This window comes from Mobula hypostoma, chromosome 4 (genome assembly GCF_963921235.1).
Source record: "Mobula hypostoma chromosome 4, sMobHyp1.1, whole genome shotgun sequence".
Taxonomy (NCBI): domain Eukaryota; kingdom Metazoa; phylum Chordata; class Chondrichthyes; order Myliobatiformes; family Myliobatidae; genus Mobula; species Mobula hypostoma.
In genome coordinates, this window is record NC_086100.1 from 51188252 (window position 1) to 51206349 (window position 18098).

Consider the following 18098-nt stretch of genomic DNA (forward strand, 5'->3'; position numbering starts at 1 on the left):
CTGTAATTCTCCTGTAATACCATGGCCTGTTAAGCAGCTTCATAGGCGGCACCCTGTCAAAGGCCTTCTGAGAATCCAATTAAGCAATATAGCAATATACACTGACTCTGCTTTGTCTATTCTGCCTGTAATTTCCTCAAAGAATTCCAACAGATTGTCAGGCAAGGTTTCCCCTTCAGGAAACAATGCTGACCTTGGCCTACTTTATCATGCACCTTCCAGTATCCCAAAAACACTATCCTTAATAATTGACTCCAATGTCTTCCCAATCCCTGAAGTCAGACTAACTGGGATATAATTTCCTTTCTTCTGCGTCCCTCCCTCCCTCTCTTCTTCAAGAGTGGAGTGAAATTTCCAATTTTTCAGTCCTCTGGAACCATTCCAGAATTTAGTATTTCTTGAAAGATCATTACTAATGCCTCCACAATCTCTTCAGACACCTCTTTCAGAACCATGGGGCCTTGTCCATCTTGTCCAAGCGATTTATCTAGCTTCCCAAGCAGCTTCTCCTTAGTAATAGCAACTATATTCACTTCTTCACCCTTCACTCTTGAATTTCTGGCATACTGCTAGTGTCTTCCATAGCAAAGACTGATGCAAGATATTATATTCATCCACTATTTCCCTCTCCCCCATTATTACCATTCCAGCATCATTTTCCTGATCCAATATCCAATCTCGCCTCTCTTTACTCTTTAAATATCTGAAAAAATCTTTGCTATCCTCTTCGATATTTTTAGCTAGCTTACCTTCATTTTTCATCTTTTCTCTCCCAATGGTTTTTTTCCCATTGTCTTCTGTTGGTTTTTAAAAGCTTCCCAATCCACTACCTTCCCACTATATTTTGCTATATTATATGTCCTCCCTTTTTGCTCTTATGCTGCCTTTAACTTCCCTCGTCACCAATGGTTGCCTCATCCTCCATTTAGAATACTTGTTCATCTTTGGGATGTATCTATCCTGTGCCCACTGAATTGCCCCCAGAAACTTCAACCATTGCTGTGCTATTGCTGTTCTACTGTCAGCCTTGCTAGTGTCCCCTTCCAATCAACTTTGGCCAGCTCTTCTCTCATGGCTCTGTAATTCACTTTACTCCACTGTAATACGGATACATCTGACTTTATTTTCTCCCTTTCAAGCTACAGGGTGAATTCTATCATATTATGATCACTACTTCCCAAAGGTTTCTTTACCTTAAGCTCCCTAATCAAATATAGTTCATTACACAACCATCAATCCCTAATTGCTTTTCCCTTTGTTGGCTCAACCACAAGCTGCTCTAAAAAGCCATCTCATAGGAAATGTACCAATTCTCTCTCTTGGGAACCAACACCAACCTGGTTTTCCCAATTTACCTGCCTATGGAAATTCCCCATGACTGTAATCTCAACCTTAATCACAAGGATTCTAAATCTTCTGATCTTATGCCACCTCTTACTATGGATTTGATCTGATTTTTACCAACAGAGCCATCCAACCCCGCTACTTAGCTGCCTGCCCCTTTGATACAGGGTGTATCCTTGGATGTTGAGCTCCCACCTGTGATCTTTCAGCCACAATTCAGTGATGGCCACAACTTCATACCTGCCAATCTTTAACTGAGCTATAAGATTATTTACCTTATTTTGTATCCTGCATGCATTCAAATATAACACCGTCAGTCCTGTATTCATTACCCTTTTCACTTTTGCCCCCATTCAGCTCATCCCATTGACGGCAATTTGCCCCATCGTCTGCTTATCCTTCCTCACAGTCTCACTACACGCTGCATCTAGTTGTATACCAATTGCCCATCCTCGGCCCTATCACTCTGGTTCCAATCCCCCAGCCAAATTTTGCTGTAGAAACTATGGCTTTACTGTGGACAATGTTTTTATTATCAACATGTAAATCAAACAGTAGCCTCTAGCAATCACACTTGCAGTTAAATGTGCAGATTAAGCAAATGCAGTTGGAGCTGCCCTACTCCTCCAGAGGATTTGGGTTAATGCTATCTTGTCGAGACACTTCCAACTGAAATTCAGCAGTCTAAATGTAGTTGCACTTAACTAATATTCCAAAATTAAGGTAAATTCTATTTCTATACTTTCTCTTTTTTACCCTTCGCTTTTAATGCAGGCACCCTCCCCTTCACTTTATCTAGCTGCCTATGCACCATCTGCTTTAAGTAGAATAACATCATAATATTTAATTTGGTCAATGAAATCTACTCACTGGAAATCCTTGCCATTTTATAAAGGCAACTTGTGGAATTAGGAATAAGCACTCTTTCCTTCAGAAGTGGACTGAATATTGAGCAGTAAGTAAAATTTTTGAAAATTAAATTAAATTCTTAAACTTAACAGAAAGTGCTGCTGTATTACCCTGGATGGCATCTCAATGCAGATTTTGCACTTTGGCAGGGATATCAGCTACTCTCACTTTCATCCCTGTTACTTGTAAAAATGTACTGTTTCTCATCCCTGTCACTTGTAAAAACGCCATCCCCTTCTCTCAGTTCCTCCGCTTCTGCCACATCTGCTCTCAAGATGAGGCTTTTCATTCCAGAACTAAGGAAATGTCCTCCTTCTTCAAAGGAAGGGGCTTCCCTTCCTCCACCATTAATGCTGCCCTCACCTGTATCTCTTCCATTTTGCGCACCCCTGCCTTCATCCTATTCTCCCGCCACCACACCAGGGATAAGGTTCCTCTTGTCCTCACCTACCACCACATTAGCCTCTGCATCCAGCACATAATTCTCCATAATTTCCATCATCTCTATTGGGATCCCACCACCAAGCACATATTTCCATTTCCCCCATGTTTGCTTCCTGCAGAGATCACTCATCCCTCCCATTGATCTCCCTCCTGGTACTTGTCCTTCCAAGGAGAACAAGTACCACAGCTGCCCCTACACCACTTCCCTCGCTACCATTCAGGGCCACAAACAGTCCTTCCAAATGAGGTGACAATTCACCAACGAGTCTGGGTCGTGTACTGTATCTGATACTCCCGATATGGCCTCCTGTATGTCCGCGAGACCAGATGCAGATTGACAGACTGATTCACTGAGCACCTATGTCCATCCGCCAAGTCCATCTATTCTGACAAGTCAGTCCACGGCCTCCTCTACTGCTGCGATGAGGCCACACTCAGGTTGGAGAAGCAACACCTTGTATCCTGTCTGGGTAGCCTCCAACCTGATGGCATGACTATTGATTTCTCAAACTTCCAGTAATTGCCAGCCCCTCACCCATTCCCCATTCCCGATTTCCTCCCTCACCATAGCTCCTTACCTGCCCATCACCTCCCCCTTGTGCTCCTCCTCCTTCCTTTTCTTCCATGGTCTTCTGTCCTCTCTAGTCAGATTCCCCTTTCTGCAGCGCTTTATTTCTTTCACCAACCAACTTCCCAGCCCTTTACTTCAGCACCCCCCTTCTCCTGGTTTCAACTATCACCTGCCACCTTGTACTTCTTCCTCCCCTCCCTCCACCTTCTTACTCTGACTTTTCCTCTTTCCTTCCAGCCCTGAAGAAGGGACCCAGCCTGAAAAGTCGACTGTTGACCCTTTTCCATACATACTGAGCCCCCCCTGCATTTTGTGTGTGTTGCTTTGGGTTTCCAGCATCTGCAGATTTCCTCATGTTTATCATCTACTCTCAGTCTCTTATTGTTTATCATTTGGAATATGACCCTTTAACGTTGTTTATTTGTAGAGGTGGTGAGACTGGATTCGATAGTTTGCTGTGGAATGGAGTCGAGGGAAATTAAGTCAAAGAATACACAATTCAGAAGTTTTTACAAAGTGTTCCTTCCAACAGGTGCTGGCATTCTATATTAGATAAATTGACCTTATTTGAAACTTTTGGACTGTGAACAGGCATGACAGCACTGGAGAATTCACAAAAATCATAGTTAACAGCACACCTGTGCTCTTTAAACCTATCAATAATTCTCCAGATCACCGGATTTCTATTAGACCTCACCCTTCAGGTGTCTGTAGAGCACCTCGAATTGGCAATTATTTAGCTCCTAGAGCTTCTGGATACTACCATCAAACCAGTCTTGCTGTTACTGATGGATAAACTGAGAGTCTCTTAGCAGTTCCTAATTATGGTTGACCTCGGAGTACTTTGTCCTCTGGTTAGTTGAGAAAGGTTAGGCTATTGGTTATGTGTTTTCTGAGAAAAATGATTTTTGGGTTCCTTAAGACTGCCACTTTATTTTCATGCAACAATATTTTCGTAGTTGCTTTTGTTTTGGGGCCAGCCATGTGAAGATGACCGCCACTAGAACTTTTTATGGCATGGGTAAAAAAGACACTCTTGTGATCTCTCTTTCAGATGATATCATCCAGCAAATGTCCATGCCTAGTTTGGGAATGCTGTCATGAAGTCTTGCACTTGTGTTGGTCAAACAGGGCATTGGTTATAATGAAACTGTGCTCTAAGTATTTTGTTTAGAGTCAGTTTTCCTTACTCCAATCTTGCCAGAAAATTTGTTTCTCTTCTGAAGCTGAAATTTAAGTCACCAGGAGAATTAGTGTGCTTCCTTCCAAGATGTGTATCAGACTTTTTCTTTAAGGTTGAAGTAGCAGTTTTCCTTGTCGAATTCTGTAACTTCCAGGTTGGGACAGGAACATGCGCTCAGAGGAACACAACATGCCAGCTTTGTGTTAGAGTGAGTGAAGCCATCTTGACACATTCATGCTGAGGAACACAGAAAATGCTGGGGGAACTCAAAACTTCATGCTGATGTCTAAGCATCTCATGGTTTCTGGTCTATGATAACACACACACACACACACACACCCACCCACAAGGACACGTGCACTGGCATCTCTCAAAATGCACACACTCACGGGCTCATAGATATCCTTGCCCCTGTTACTTTCTTCACTCAACCATTTTTTTCCTATACTCCTGTCAATGCTATTTCTCCTTTTCCTTCAAATTCCTCTCCTACAGTGACATCCTTCACTGCCTAACCTCCTCTCATATCCCCTCAGGCTTACCAGCCAAATCACAGGAAATGTGTTTGCCTCTAAATCCCCAATAACATGCTTTACGTGAAATGAATTCACCTGAGGATACTAGGCTTTGTCCCAACTATTTAATTATATTTCATATTGATTTGTAATTGTGATAATTGACTTAAAAATCTTCAAAAAATTGAAGAGTTAAATGTTGTGTGTTCCCTCTAAAATGCAGAACAAATAACAGCCTTGATGAAGATACTCATCTAACTACATTTAGTATTCCAGATGCAAGAGACGAGATGCAATGGGAGAGTCAGTGCTTTACCATCAAACAGGATTCCCACTTATCATCTTTGACAACATGAAGACAAGTTCTGGATAAAAGCGCAGATTTCTGAATGCAGTACAACAGCTAAGGGCACCCTGAGTAAAATTAAACTGGTCAACCATATCAATCGCCTGAAATATGAAAGAAGAATTCCAATGCAATGTCAGCATTTACTCTCAGGCACTAAGGAAGTGAGACAAATGAGACTTAGCAATCAATAAGAAAAATTAAGATTTAATGTAAAGGATGAGGAGAGTTTGAACAGATGAATTCTGATTGGAATGAGAAAGAATTTTTTATTGCTACATTTTGATCAAGCTCTGAGCCATATTAAAACCTGCACAGTCTGCCAAACAGAGCATCTTTTGTGACTGTCAATTTATCCTAACAAAGCAATGTAGTCATGCACAATTTTCTTTTGGTGGAGTTGTTGACTTAAAAAAAAACTCGACAAGGGAAGTCTTTAATTATTAGAATTGGCAGAAGCATCTGTCAAACAGTCAAGCATGATTCAAAATTTACCAGAGCAATGAAAATACAGATAAAAATTTAATGGTGTCTCTATTGCTTTCAGTCCGTGTGAAGCCAACAGAATGTGCACAGATACAATGGTGAGAAACACATATGCACATATATGTATATATATTTATATATGTATGTGTGTGTGTCTTATATATCTAAAGATATAGAGCTCCATGGAATAGGAAAAATATTATCTCGGATGTAGACCTACAAGCTGCACATTCTGCACCACAGTGAAATTCAGTGCTGTAGCTTTTATTTCTCTTATATGGTACTTTGAGGTACACAAATGTAAAATATTAACCACCAAGCTCTACATCTGGAATAAAAACAGAAAATGCTCAAATTCTTAGCTTCTGTGGATAAAGAAACATGTTAACCTTTAAAGGGGATTATTTTGCAGTTACAAGGTAATGGGATTTCAAATTCATTAATCATAATTGGATCAGAGAATGATATGATTTGACCAAGATTACTCTAATACCACAGGTTATTAGAAGGTCCATTAGGAGTTGTTCATTATGATTGGCAATGATCCCTACAGAGCTGAAAGGCAAAGTAGCAATTCCTGCCTTTTGCTCAGAGACATCAGTAATACAGTATCATTATGATGTGGTAACACACCAGTTGTTTCAAAGAATTTAGACTAGGAAGTCAGAAGAGAATTTGCCAATTGGTGTCTGATTTCCAATTACTTTCTAGGAATCCTACTAGAATCTTTACCTGAGGGATATTATGTGAAAGGGTATTTAAACTTCACTGGAATGCCGCACAGTTTCCAAATAGCTAGCATCTAAGTTCTAAGCAAAAATGGACATTTTCACTTATTGCAAGAGAACTGACAGGTTCTGAAACGGAACGACTAAATGTTATAGGCTACAAATCTACAAATCATGAATTGAAAAGGTGAAGGAAAAAAAGAGTAGATAGTGAAAGGGGGGAATTTATCTAAGATTAGAATGAATGTGTGTTTAAAAATATCAGGCCATCAAAGAAGATATGACATATTTTCAAAGAAGAAAATTGAAATTGGTTCTGTGGTTGTTGCTATGGCTATGAATGCATGAACCACTTTAATTCTTTAGCATAACACTCCTGTTCATTGGTGATGGCACGGTTGCTAAGGGAACATTTGTGTGGTGCGTGGGTGTGAAGAGAACACAGCTGTTAAGAGTTTAATCATTAAGCATGCTGTGTTGTGCCACCACAAGGAGTGCGAGTATTTTGCAGAAAGCATGCCTTGTAGGGTGTATCTCATTGGCTCAATATCACTGCCCACGACTTAAAATGCGGTCTGTCAAATTGACCCAACATCGTACTGAAAAGCAATAGCAGATTCTGCCTATCCTATAATCAATAAAATATTTGACCAAGGGACTGACACCCTCTACTTATTTACAAATAAAATTGGGGTTCAATTCCCACTGCTGTCTGTAAAAAGTTTGTACATTCTCCCTGTGACTGCATGGGTTTCCTCCAGGAGGTCTGGTTTCCTCCCACATTCTGAAGATGTAGACTGAGTTGTGGTCATGCTATATTGGTGCTGGAAGTGTGGAGACTCTAGTGGACTGTCCCCAGCACAATGCTCACTGATTTGCTTTGACACAACTGAAGCACTTCACTGTATGCTTCAATATTTTAATGTACATATGACAAATATAGCTAATCTTTAGTAGCAAACAAGAGAAAATCTGCAGATTTTCATGTTTTTCCCCCAAAGCCATCCAACCTCACAATGTCCTGGGTGCTGGGGAACCTTAATGATGGACGCCACCTTCCTAAGGCATCGCTCCTCGAAGATGTCTTGGATACTACGGAGTAACCATGATAGAGTGGATTAATTTTACATGTTTCTGGAATGTACTTCGATCCTTTGCAGTAGCACCCCCATACCAGATGGGGATGCAGCCAGTGAGAATGCTCTCCACAATATATTTGAAGAAGTTTTTGAGTGTTTTAGGTGACAAACCAAATCTTAACTCAAACTCCTGATGAAATATAGCTGCTGTCTTGTTTTCTTTATAGCTGCATCGATATGTTGTGACCAGGTTAGGTCCTCAGAGATCTTGACACACGGGAATTTGAAATTGCTCACTCTCTCCACTTCTGATCCCTCTGAGGATTGAGTTGTGTTTCTTGAATGAGTTTCTAAATGGAGTTTAATTTTAGTTTGTTTGTTTCTTAATAGTATCATCAAAACAAAACAAAGTATTTGATTTGAATGACAAACAGTATTTCATCTGCCACTTCTCCAGTATTATCTCACTCATCTGCAATGTTTCCATCACACAACTGTCTCTAAGAAATCATTGAACCCATGCTAGTTATGTGACTTAAGTTTCATTAACTGATGTGAGCACTGACTCAGTTGGCTGATACAGCATTATTTTCAGAGACAGGGTTATTGTGCTAGGATCACAAAATTGTTAAACATTACTTTTCTAAATCTCTTTATAAACAGGATCATCATTGCAAACCTGTCCAAGTCAAAACCTTGTCATGAATTCCGATGAATCATAGGCATCTTAGATTCAGTTGCATCAAAAGCTTACATGAAGGGTTTGTGCATCTTATTTGTATGGTTGTTTATTTGTATTATCTTTTATCTACTTGCATGATAGTGCAAGCCATAGTTTAACAGTGGGACTCCACTGTGACTTAAATCGCTGTTTCTTCACATTTGCATTTCTTCAATCTTTCTCTAGAATAGATGACTGAATGTATGTTAGATGAGGTACGGTTTGGTTTGATTACCTTTCAATGCAGTTCAGCTCTACTTAGTAATGTGAAAATTTTATTTAAGCCATGAAGCTACTATGCATTTTTTAACATCAACAGAATAACTCCTGCATTTTATGCTTTGAGCATGCCATTTTCCTACACTTCAATTCCAGCTTCCTCTGTAAAAGCTGGGGAGCTTCGTAATGCCTGACATTGTTTTATTTTTTGAGTAGTTCCAATCAAGTCTAATATCTTCCAACACAGATGCAGGTAGAGAAAACACAAATAATTTATCATTCGATTCTGATGAAGAAACAGCATAAATGCCAGTTCATGAAACATCGTAATAATCTTCTAAAAATAACAGACCTATATTTTTGCTAACTGCAATAAAGCATTTAAGGCATTAATTTTTTTTGCATATCTTTCCTGTAGAGACTGGTAAGCTTGGGGGTAGCAAAGGATTTGTCCAAATAATTCAAATTAATTTTTAAAATCAATTCTGTAACAAGAGCTGATACATGTAAAAGGTAATTTCAAGTGTCAGAGAGGTTGTTAGTATTAGTAAGACATACCATGAAGCTAAAATAAATCTCAGATAATTGAATAGACAGGGTTCAACTTTACATACTAAACAGGTTAAAACTGCAGATTCACACCTCCATGCATATGAATGACACATTTTCTTTTGAAGTATGGGAGTAAGAATACGATAGAAATATACAAAATGTTGGTGTGTGTAGATGAGACAGTTGGTTGGAGTCACTTCTCTTTTGCTGAGATATTTAAAACCAGAGGGCCCTAGCACTAGGTTAGGAGTAAAAGGATCTGTGGGAAGTATTCTAACCCAGATGAATGTACTACCTGGATTGGTACTCTTAAAAATATCTGAACAAGCATTTCAATATCAAAAACATAGGAGATTGAGGACTAAGTGCTGCTAAATGGAATTAGTATAGGTGGGTATGCGATGGTTGCTATAGACCTTGGAGGGGGGGAGAGGGGAGGGAAAGAGGCAGTTTCTGTGATCCATAATTTTGTAAATTTTTCAGAAGTAGGACATGTCAGACAGCAACTTGTTGAGTTAACTATATGCACGCAGCTACCAGAAGTCACTGGCTGATTTACTTCGAAATAACATTGGTCACCCTAATGGACGCGTTGTTATTTTTGCTGCAAACTCTCACGCATTGTAACTAAAAGCTAAAATCAATAGTGGGACAGAAAATCAGTAAAAGCAGAAAGCAGAATAGATCGGTTTATAAAATGGGTGAAAAATAGACAGGAAGGTAGGTAAAGATATTATATATACATGAAGAATCCAAGATAATGGGAAGAAATGAATGATAAATGGCAATTGAAAGGAAGTAAAATTGCACGGGGGATCTTTCACTGCAATTGTAATTAAAATGCTACTGTTATGTATACAATGATACAGTAAAAATCTAATTTTGCAAACTATCCATACAAATCATTACAAAACATAAGTACATTGAGGTTATACAAGGGAAATGTAATAACATGAAGATTATAGGGTTACAGTTACAGTAACAAAGTTAAGTGCAGGAAGACAATTAGGTGCAATAGTCACAGCAAAATAGATAGTGAGATCAGGAGTTCATCTTTAATGTCCACCAAGTCCATTCAAGAATCTTAAAACAGCAGGGTACTATAATGACAAAGGAGATGTGAAAAAATGATCAAATTTCTTTGTCTCTACTCCAGATCCAAGATCACTGCAACCTCAGTCATTAGTATACATTCAGTCTTAGTTCCAAATTATCTGTTGACTCCTTCACTGAAGAGAAGATAGAGTTTATACTAAATGTACACAGTTCAAAGCTATTCTACCAAGCATAGCACTATCCTCCAACAAACAAGAAGGGAACTTCTTTAGAAAAATAGAGGGCTACGGAGTAAGGAAATTGTAGGTAGTTTCATAGTTGGCACAACATTGTGGGCTGAAGGGCCCGTAATATGCTGTAGATTTCTATGTTTCTTTGGAACCTGAAAAACATGGATCACTCACAGCAAAGGCCAGCGTTGCTGATGAAATTTGCCACATTCTCCAACACCCTTACACAACTTCTGACAACTGAGGAAAGGGTTTGTTGGCAAAGACTTTAAGTCCATATCTAGGTCATGATTTCCCCACTCATCTTTGCCTTGGAGTAATTCACAACTTACTATGTGCACCTGAATAAGATTAACTACAAATGTCTATGCAACATCTCCAAGTGCATTGGCACAATAAGCTTCCCATTGTCAGCAGTCTCTCCCAGTCTAATGTCCCAAGCACTGAGCAGCTAATCTCCCTCAAATCTACATTATTTGACTGCCTGGCACAGTCTCTTGAAAGAAGCACTCTATTACGAGCTTCACTGTGTGCATATATCATGGAAGATGGAGAAAAAGCTTCAAGGATGTTCGAAAAGTCTCCTTGAAACAAGGTAACATCCTCAATGAATCACAGGAATCTCTAACCTAAAGAGGCTCAAAATGGAAAGAACGTGCAATATCCAAACAACTCATCCACCCATCATCTCAAGCACTGTCTACCTGACTTTCGAAGGGGTGTTGGGGGAAGACACGGGATGGTGGGCAGAATGAGAGAGAAAACGTGAGTGAGAAAAAAAAACACAGGAGAGAAGATGAGAGTAAGGCAAGAAAGAAGGGAAAGACAGACAATAGAGTGAGAGACAGACTATGAGGCTGGGAGATAATTAGAGAGTGGGAGATGCAGAGAGCGAGGACTCAGTATTGGAGATGAAGGGACAGTTAGAGAGCGACTGAAGGAAAGAGGAAGAGAGCTGGGGAGAGGCAAAAGGGAGAGAGAGGAAAAGATAAATGTACAGAAGGAGTAGAATATGCAGTGACTGTTTCCCCCAAGCTCAGAAGCCAGACTGATCATGTTTGATTGTGAGCCATGGCATGGTTTAATTATTGGTCACCCTCAGGTCAGTGTTTTACATAGAATTCCCATACCATTTTTTCTCTCCTCCCTTGCACTCTTCCTTTCTTTACCCTTTCTTCCTCTACCCATAACCACTCCAATCTTAGTCTCTCTTCATCACACTGCTTCTGTATAAGTTGTACAATTCACTTCTCTCAGTAAGATGTAGTAGGGAGTTTCTGCAAAGGTGCCCCCACTCCTTGCATAGGCACTTAGAGATAAAGCAGAGGAAAAAGTAAACTACTTATTGGCCTCCAGAGCCAAAATGAACTGCAGTATCATCAGGAATTTTTTAATCCAGCTATTGAACGGATAACTATCAGGTAATCGCCAAGAAAGATTACATCTCATTCACAATTATACAATAAACACTGATAATATCATCACATCTAAAATCCAAAGTCTGATGAGCCACTAGCAACTATTCTACTTCACGATAGTTACATAGAGCAGAATAGATTTTGTGATAATGCTGTCACCTTCAAAGTGCTTTAAAGGCCATGTATTAGTGATAGCGTTAGCAGGGAGCCTGTATGTTCTGATAGAGGTTTGATGAGCAATGCTCTTTCTCCCACTTCAACTGTCAAGATGGAACACAGTAGCTCTGCTTGGTGCTCATAAATGGCATCAAAAAGGAGAATAACAGAATCCAGAGGCAATCAGTTTCCTGGATGTCATAGCATAATTTTGTGTTCTCCTGAATGGCTAAAAAAAAATGTATAAATTGAAGAAGGGTGTTGGCTGTTCATTTCCAAGGAAGGAGCCTGTCCTGCTAAGTCCCTCCAGGATTTTGTGTGTGTGCATAAATTGTTACAACTGTTTTTTTTATAACTAGGTAAGTCACTTCCTATTAACTGGAGCTTCCAAGTATAAGATGGTAACCCTAGAAAAGCATTATGAGGACCTATTTGATTTGTGGAGCCAAGTGGGTCAGCATCATCTAATTTGTACTGGAAGCATTCTGACATGGCAAAACATGATGGCTGACATATCTTTAGTGCATGTCTGATGCAGAAAGACATCAAGCACACAAATGATTATTGCGTCCGGTGTTCTAAGCCTTTTTGACTATTCTGTCCTTGAGAGTTCAATTGGAATTAATGACCACAACAGTGCAATTCTTCCTCATAATGTCAGCATCTTTTCTACCATCACTGACTCCCAGGCAATACATTCACATTTGCCCCACAGCAGCTACTTCAGACTGCAACCCCACTTGGCAGAAAGCAGCAGTCCAAAAACGAGGGAAATGAGGTGACAAAATGTGACCCTCTGCTCCAGCAACACACACAAAAAATGCTGATGGTCTCGGCCCGAAACGTCGACTGTACCTCTTCCCATAGATGCTGCCTGGCCTGCTGCATTCACCAGCATTTTCTGTGTGTGTTGCTTGAACTTCCAGCATCTGCAGATTTCCTCGTGTTTGCCCTCTGCTCCAGTCTCACTTGTCCCTTGACCACGGTTTTTATTTTATAATTATGTAAAGTTTTATGAATAACAATTTGAAACAAAACCTCACTACTTCAGGTAGACAACAAGAAAATCAGCTGTCACATAAATCAAAAATGGAATTCCATGTCAGTAGAGACAACCCCAGAAATGTAAGTTTTGTTTTTTCTTCTATTTAAACTGCCATGAATCTTGTCACTATCTTTTGCATAGTTAATTTGCACTGAAGCAACACACTTCAAAGTTGCTGGTGAACGCAGCAGGCCAGGCAGCATCTCTAGGAAGAGGTACAGTCGACGTTTCGGGCCGTGACCCTTCGTCAGGACAAAGTGTTGCTTGAATTTCCAGCATCTGCAGAATTCCTCGAATTTGCACTGGTGTTTTTTTTTTATAAATTGTGCATGGAAAACATGCTGCAATAAAATAATGTTGGCAACATAAAAAGTGTGAAATTACATGTTACCTTTACTTGAATTTGTGAGATGAATACATCGATTTCTGTTTGTCGCCTCATTGGAAGAAAGAAGTGATTTTGCCAAAGATGCAGCAATTGGCTGGACCAGCAACGATGTGAGATCAGTGTGATGCTCTCTGAAGCTTCCACCTTTTAAAATCAAACATACTCATATTAGATCAATCTATATACTACACTGATCATTGAAACATAATGTGGAACATTATTTACATTTCTCCTCAAAAATGCTGCCTGAGCTGTTGAGTAGATGCAGCAATTTCTGTTTTGATTGATGTTCATCAGCCCAATTAAAACATATATAATGATATAAATGTTCTATTTTTATCTGAAAAACATTACTGACTTCCAGCTTATTCGTATTTATAATTTAAATAATTACCACCATAGATAAAAGGCTGAAGCAGCATAGTAGCAGACAAACCCATGACAATGAATACATAGCACAATTTTAGAGAGATCTGATAATGTGTTGTGGATGGTTTTGATAAAGTAGACAATAAAGAAAAACAAAATATTTCTTGTGAAGCGTGATTAGCAGCTACATGGCATAAGAGTTTAGTAAAGAGTTAATTTTTAATTGGATGGGTCCAACTAGATTGCTCTTGCAGACCTTCTGTGTTGTAAATTTGAAATGATTCTAAGAATTATGATATTCTGGAATGCAGCACGTGGAATGGTAATAAGACACAAATTTAATGCTCTTTCTCAAAGGGAATTGGATAAGCAGTTGAAGAAGAAATAGCTGTATAGGCATGGAAGAGGTGGTCTACTTGGAAAGTTCTTTAAAGAATCAACTAACAACTGACACATCGTAAAAAGAATCTTGCACTGTAAAAAGAAATATCTTAGCTCAGTCGGAAGCATTCTTGCATCACAGTCAAGAAAGCTGTGGGTTCAAATTCTACTCTTGAGACATGTACAAACCTCAAATTGATGATCCCATTTATCATTGTTGGTGAATTCACCCAAACCAGCTTCCAAGATTTTGTTACCAATATATTATCAGCATGTCTCTTGTTCCACTACGAGCCCAAAACACCTTTGACCATTGCTGCACAACAATCAAAGTTGCCCACCGAGACAAACCTCACAACTAGTATGGACTTTATCAGAAAGTATGTTGAAACTGTGTACCAAAGAGATTAATCTAGCTGTTCCCAAATCAGAAATCATGGATGAACTAGGAGATCCACTCCCTACTGAAATCAGGACGGCTGCGTTCAAATCAGGTTACCCTGACCTTAACAAGAAATCGAGATATGTCCTCTATAAAGCTATCAGTGATATTAGAGACAATCATATTATCATCATTACCATATGCTGTATTGTATCATGCAGGGAATCATAGTCTTTTGACTATGATTGTTCTTGGCAAATTTTTTGACAGAAGTGTTTTGTCATTGCCTGCTTCTGGGCAGTGTCTTTACAAGATATGTGACTGCAGCCATTACCAATTCTCTTCAGAGATTGTCTGCCTGGTGTTAGTGGTCATATAACCAGGAATTGTGATATGCACCAGCTACTCATACGATCATCCACGACTTGCTCCCATGGCTTCATGTGACCTTGATCAGGGAGTTAAGCAGGTGCTACACCTTACCCATGGGTGACCTGCAAGCTAGTGGAGGGAACAGACAAATTTACACCCCTCCACCCGGCTGGAGACAATGTCGGTCTGAAATTGAGTCCCAGATTAGCCATCAGTTCTGGCAGGTCTTGCATGCTACAACAGACAACAATAGTCAGGCAGCAACCCCAACAACAGCACATTGCTTTCCAATGAACTTACTATATTCTTTGCATTTGGACAGGAGGGGATTGGCATGTCGCCACCCACTCCAATAGCCTCCAGTGCACCTGAACTCACAGTCACTGTTTCAGATGCATGATCAGTCTTTCAGAGAGTGAACCCATGGAAAGCATCTGGCCCAGAATGGGTCCCTGGCTATATCCTTAGATTAGCTGGCAGGGGTATTTTCAGACAGTTTTAACCTCTCCATCCTTCAATCTGAGGTTCCCACCTGCTTTAAGAAGACTACTATTATCCTGGTACTAAAGCAAAATATCAGTACCCAACATGGGCTCAACATCCACCATCATGATGTGCTTCAAGAGACTGGTCATAGAACGCATTAACTCCAGCTTTCCAGACAGCCTTGACCCACTGTAATTTCCTAACTACAGAAACAGGTCCCTGCCATCTGCCCGGGCCTACACTCATCCGTGGGGCATCTGGACAGTAAAGAGACCTATGTTAGGCTATTGTTTACTAGCTACAGTTCTGCCTTTAATACAATAATTCCTAGCAAACTCATCACCAAACCCCAAGAACTGTGAGTCAACACCCCATACTGCAAATGGAACCCCGACTTCCTGTTCAACCAGCCCAAATCAGTAAGGATGGGCAGAAACAGCTCTGCCCTGATTATCCTAAAACACTAGTAATACACAAGATTGCATCCTCAGCCCCATTCTTTACTCCCTGAACACTCAGGAATGCATGGCCAGATTCGGTTCTGTTTCCGTCTACAAGTTTGCAGATGATACCATTGTGGTGGGCTTTATCTCAAATAACCATGACCCGAAGTACAGATAGGAGATGGACAGCTTAGTAACATGGTGTCATAACATTAACCTTTCCTTCAGTGTCAGCAAAACAAAAGTGTGCTATTGACCAGGAAGGGGAGGACTGTGCACATGGACCTGCTGACATCAAGGTTCACAAGGTTAATTCCCGGGATGGCGGAACTGTCATATGTTGAAAGATTGGAGCAACTGGACTTGTATACACTGGAATTTAGAAGGATGAGAGGGGATCTGATTGAAACATATAAGATTATTAAGGGATTGGACACGCTGGAGGCAGGAAGCATTTTCCCGCTGATGGGTGAGTCCAGAACCAGAGGCCACAGTTTAAGAATAAGGGGTAGGCCATTTAGAACGGAGTTGAGGAAAAACTTTTTCACCCAGAGAGTGGTGGATATATGGAATGCTCTGCCCCAGAAGGCTGTGGAGGCCAAGTCTCTGGATGCTTTCAAGAAAGAGATGGATAGAGCTCTTAAAGATAGCGGAATCAAAGGTTATGGGGATAAGGCAGGTACTGGATACTGATTGTGGATAATCAGCCATGATCACAGTGAATGGTGGTGCTGGCTCAAAGGGTCGAATGGCCTACTCCTGCACCTATTGTCTATGTCTATTAACAGTGCTGAAGATGAGAGGGTTGGCGTTTAGGTGGCATTTAGGACTGGCAATCTGAGAAAATACAAGAAGTGTACATATGATCTTCAGAAGGTCCAGATTAAACTTGAATCACAGAGGGATGCTTGACAATTGTTGCAGGGCTTGAATGCCATCACCTCTCACAAAGTAAAACCAAGCAACATAAATGGCAATGAGATTTTGCTCTCAAATGAGCTCAATGCCTTTTATTCTCGCTTTGACTGACTTTTTCACGAACCCTCACAGTCCCTAACTCTCATTCATTGAAGCCAATGTGAGGTCATCCTTCAAGAGAGTGAATCCACAGAAAGCACCTGGCCCAGATGGCGCGTGTGACTGAGTCCTGAAGAACTGTAATGTTTACGGACTTCTTTAACCTCTCACTTCAACAGTGTAAGGTACCCACTTGCTTCAAGCAGGCACCAATCCTACCAGTGCTCAAGAAGGATGTGGTAACCTGCCTCCATTACTATCAACCAGTAGCTCTTACATACACTGTAATGAAATGCTTCAAGAGGTTGGTCATGAAGCATATAAACTCCAGCCTGAGGAGTGACTAGGTTTGATCCAATTTGCCTATCACTCCAACAGGTCAACAGTAGATGCCAATTCATTGGCTCTTCACTCAGCTAGGCACACCACCTGAATAATGAAGCATACATCCATTTGCTCTTCATTGACTATAGCTCAGCAGTCAATATTATCATTCCCTCGAAACTCATCACTAAGCTCCAACACCTGGCATCGGAAGTCCTCTGTGCAACTGGATGCTTAAGTTTCTTACTGGCAGATCTGTTAGTACAGACTGGTAACAGCATCGCTTCCACACTCCCTGTCAGGGCAGGTGCACCATAGGGTTGTGTGCTTATCTCCTACTCTAATCACTTTATATTTATGATTGTACAGGTAAGTACAGCTCTAATGCCTGTATTTAAGTTTGCGGTTGTTGTCTGAAGTAAAGGTGGTGATAAATTGGCATTTAGGAAGGAGATTGAAAATCTGGTTGAGTGGTGCCACACAACCTCTCAATCAATATCAGCAAAACCAAAGAGTTGATTATCAGCTGCAAGAGGAAAAGCCAGAGGTCCATGAGCCAGTCCTTTTGAGGAGAGCTGAGGTGGAAAATATCAGCAGTTTTAAATTCTTTGGTGTTAATATACCAGGGGATCTTCCTGGGACCAGCACATAAGTGTCGTCACAAGCAGGTGTGACAGTGCTTCTGCTTTCTTAAAAGTTTTGGATGTTACCACAAACTTTGACTAACTGTATAGATCAACAGTGGAGAGCATCCTAACCTATCCCGCATGCTGTGGAACCATCGATGTTCAGGAAAGGAAAAAGTTACAGAAAGTGGTGGATACAGCCCAGTCCATCACCGGCAAAGCTCACCCACCACTGACTACATTTACAGGGAGAGATGCTACAAGAAAACAACACTATACACCAAAGACCCCATTATCAAAACCATGCC

At 40.4% G+C, this 18098-nt stretch overlaps 1 protein-coding gene across 5 annotated transcripts in view; it reads right to left on the reverse strand.

The window, feature by feature from the left end:
• Positions 1-18098, reverse strand: part of LOC134345314 (inactive N-acetylated-alpha-linked acidic dipeptidase-like protein 2) — a 1001093-nt gene that overhangs the window by 306688 nt on the left and 676307 nt on the right. For all 5 annotated transcript variants that reach the window (XM_063045781.1, XM_063045779.1, XM_063045780.1 and 2 more), the window contains one exon: positions 13394-13534. In XM_063045781.1, the coding sequence (XP_062901851.1) occupies positions 13394-13534 (141 nt within the window). The remainder of the gene's footprint in view (positions 1-13393; positions 13535-18098) is intronic.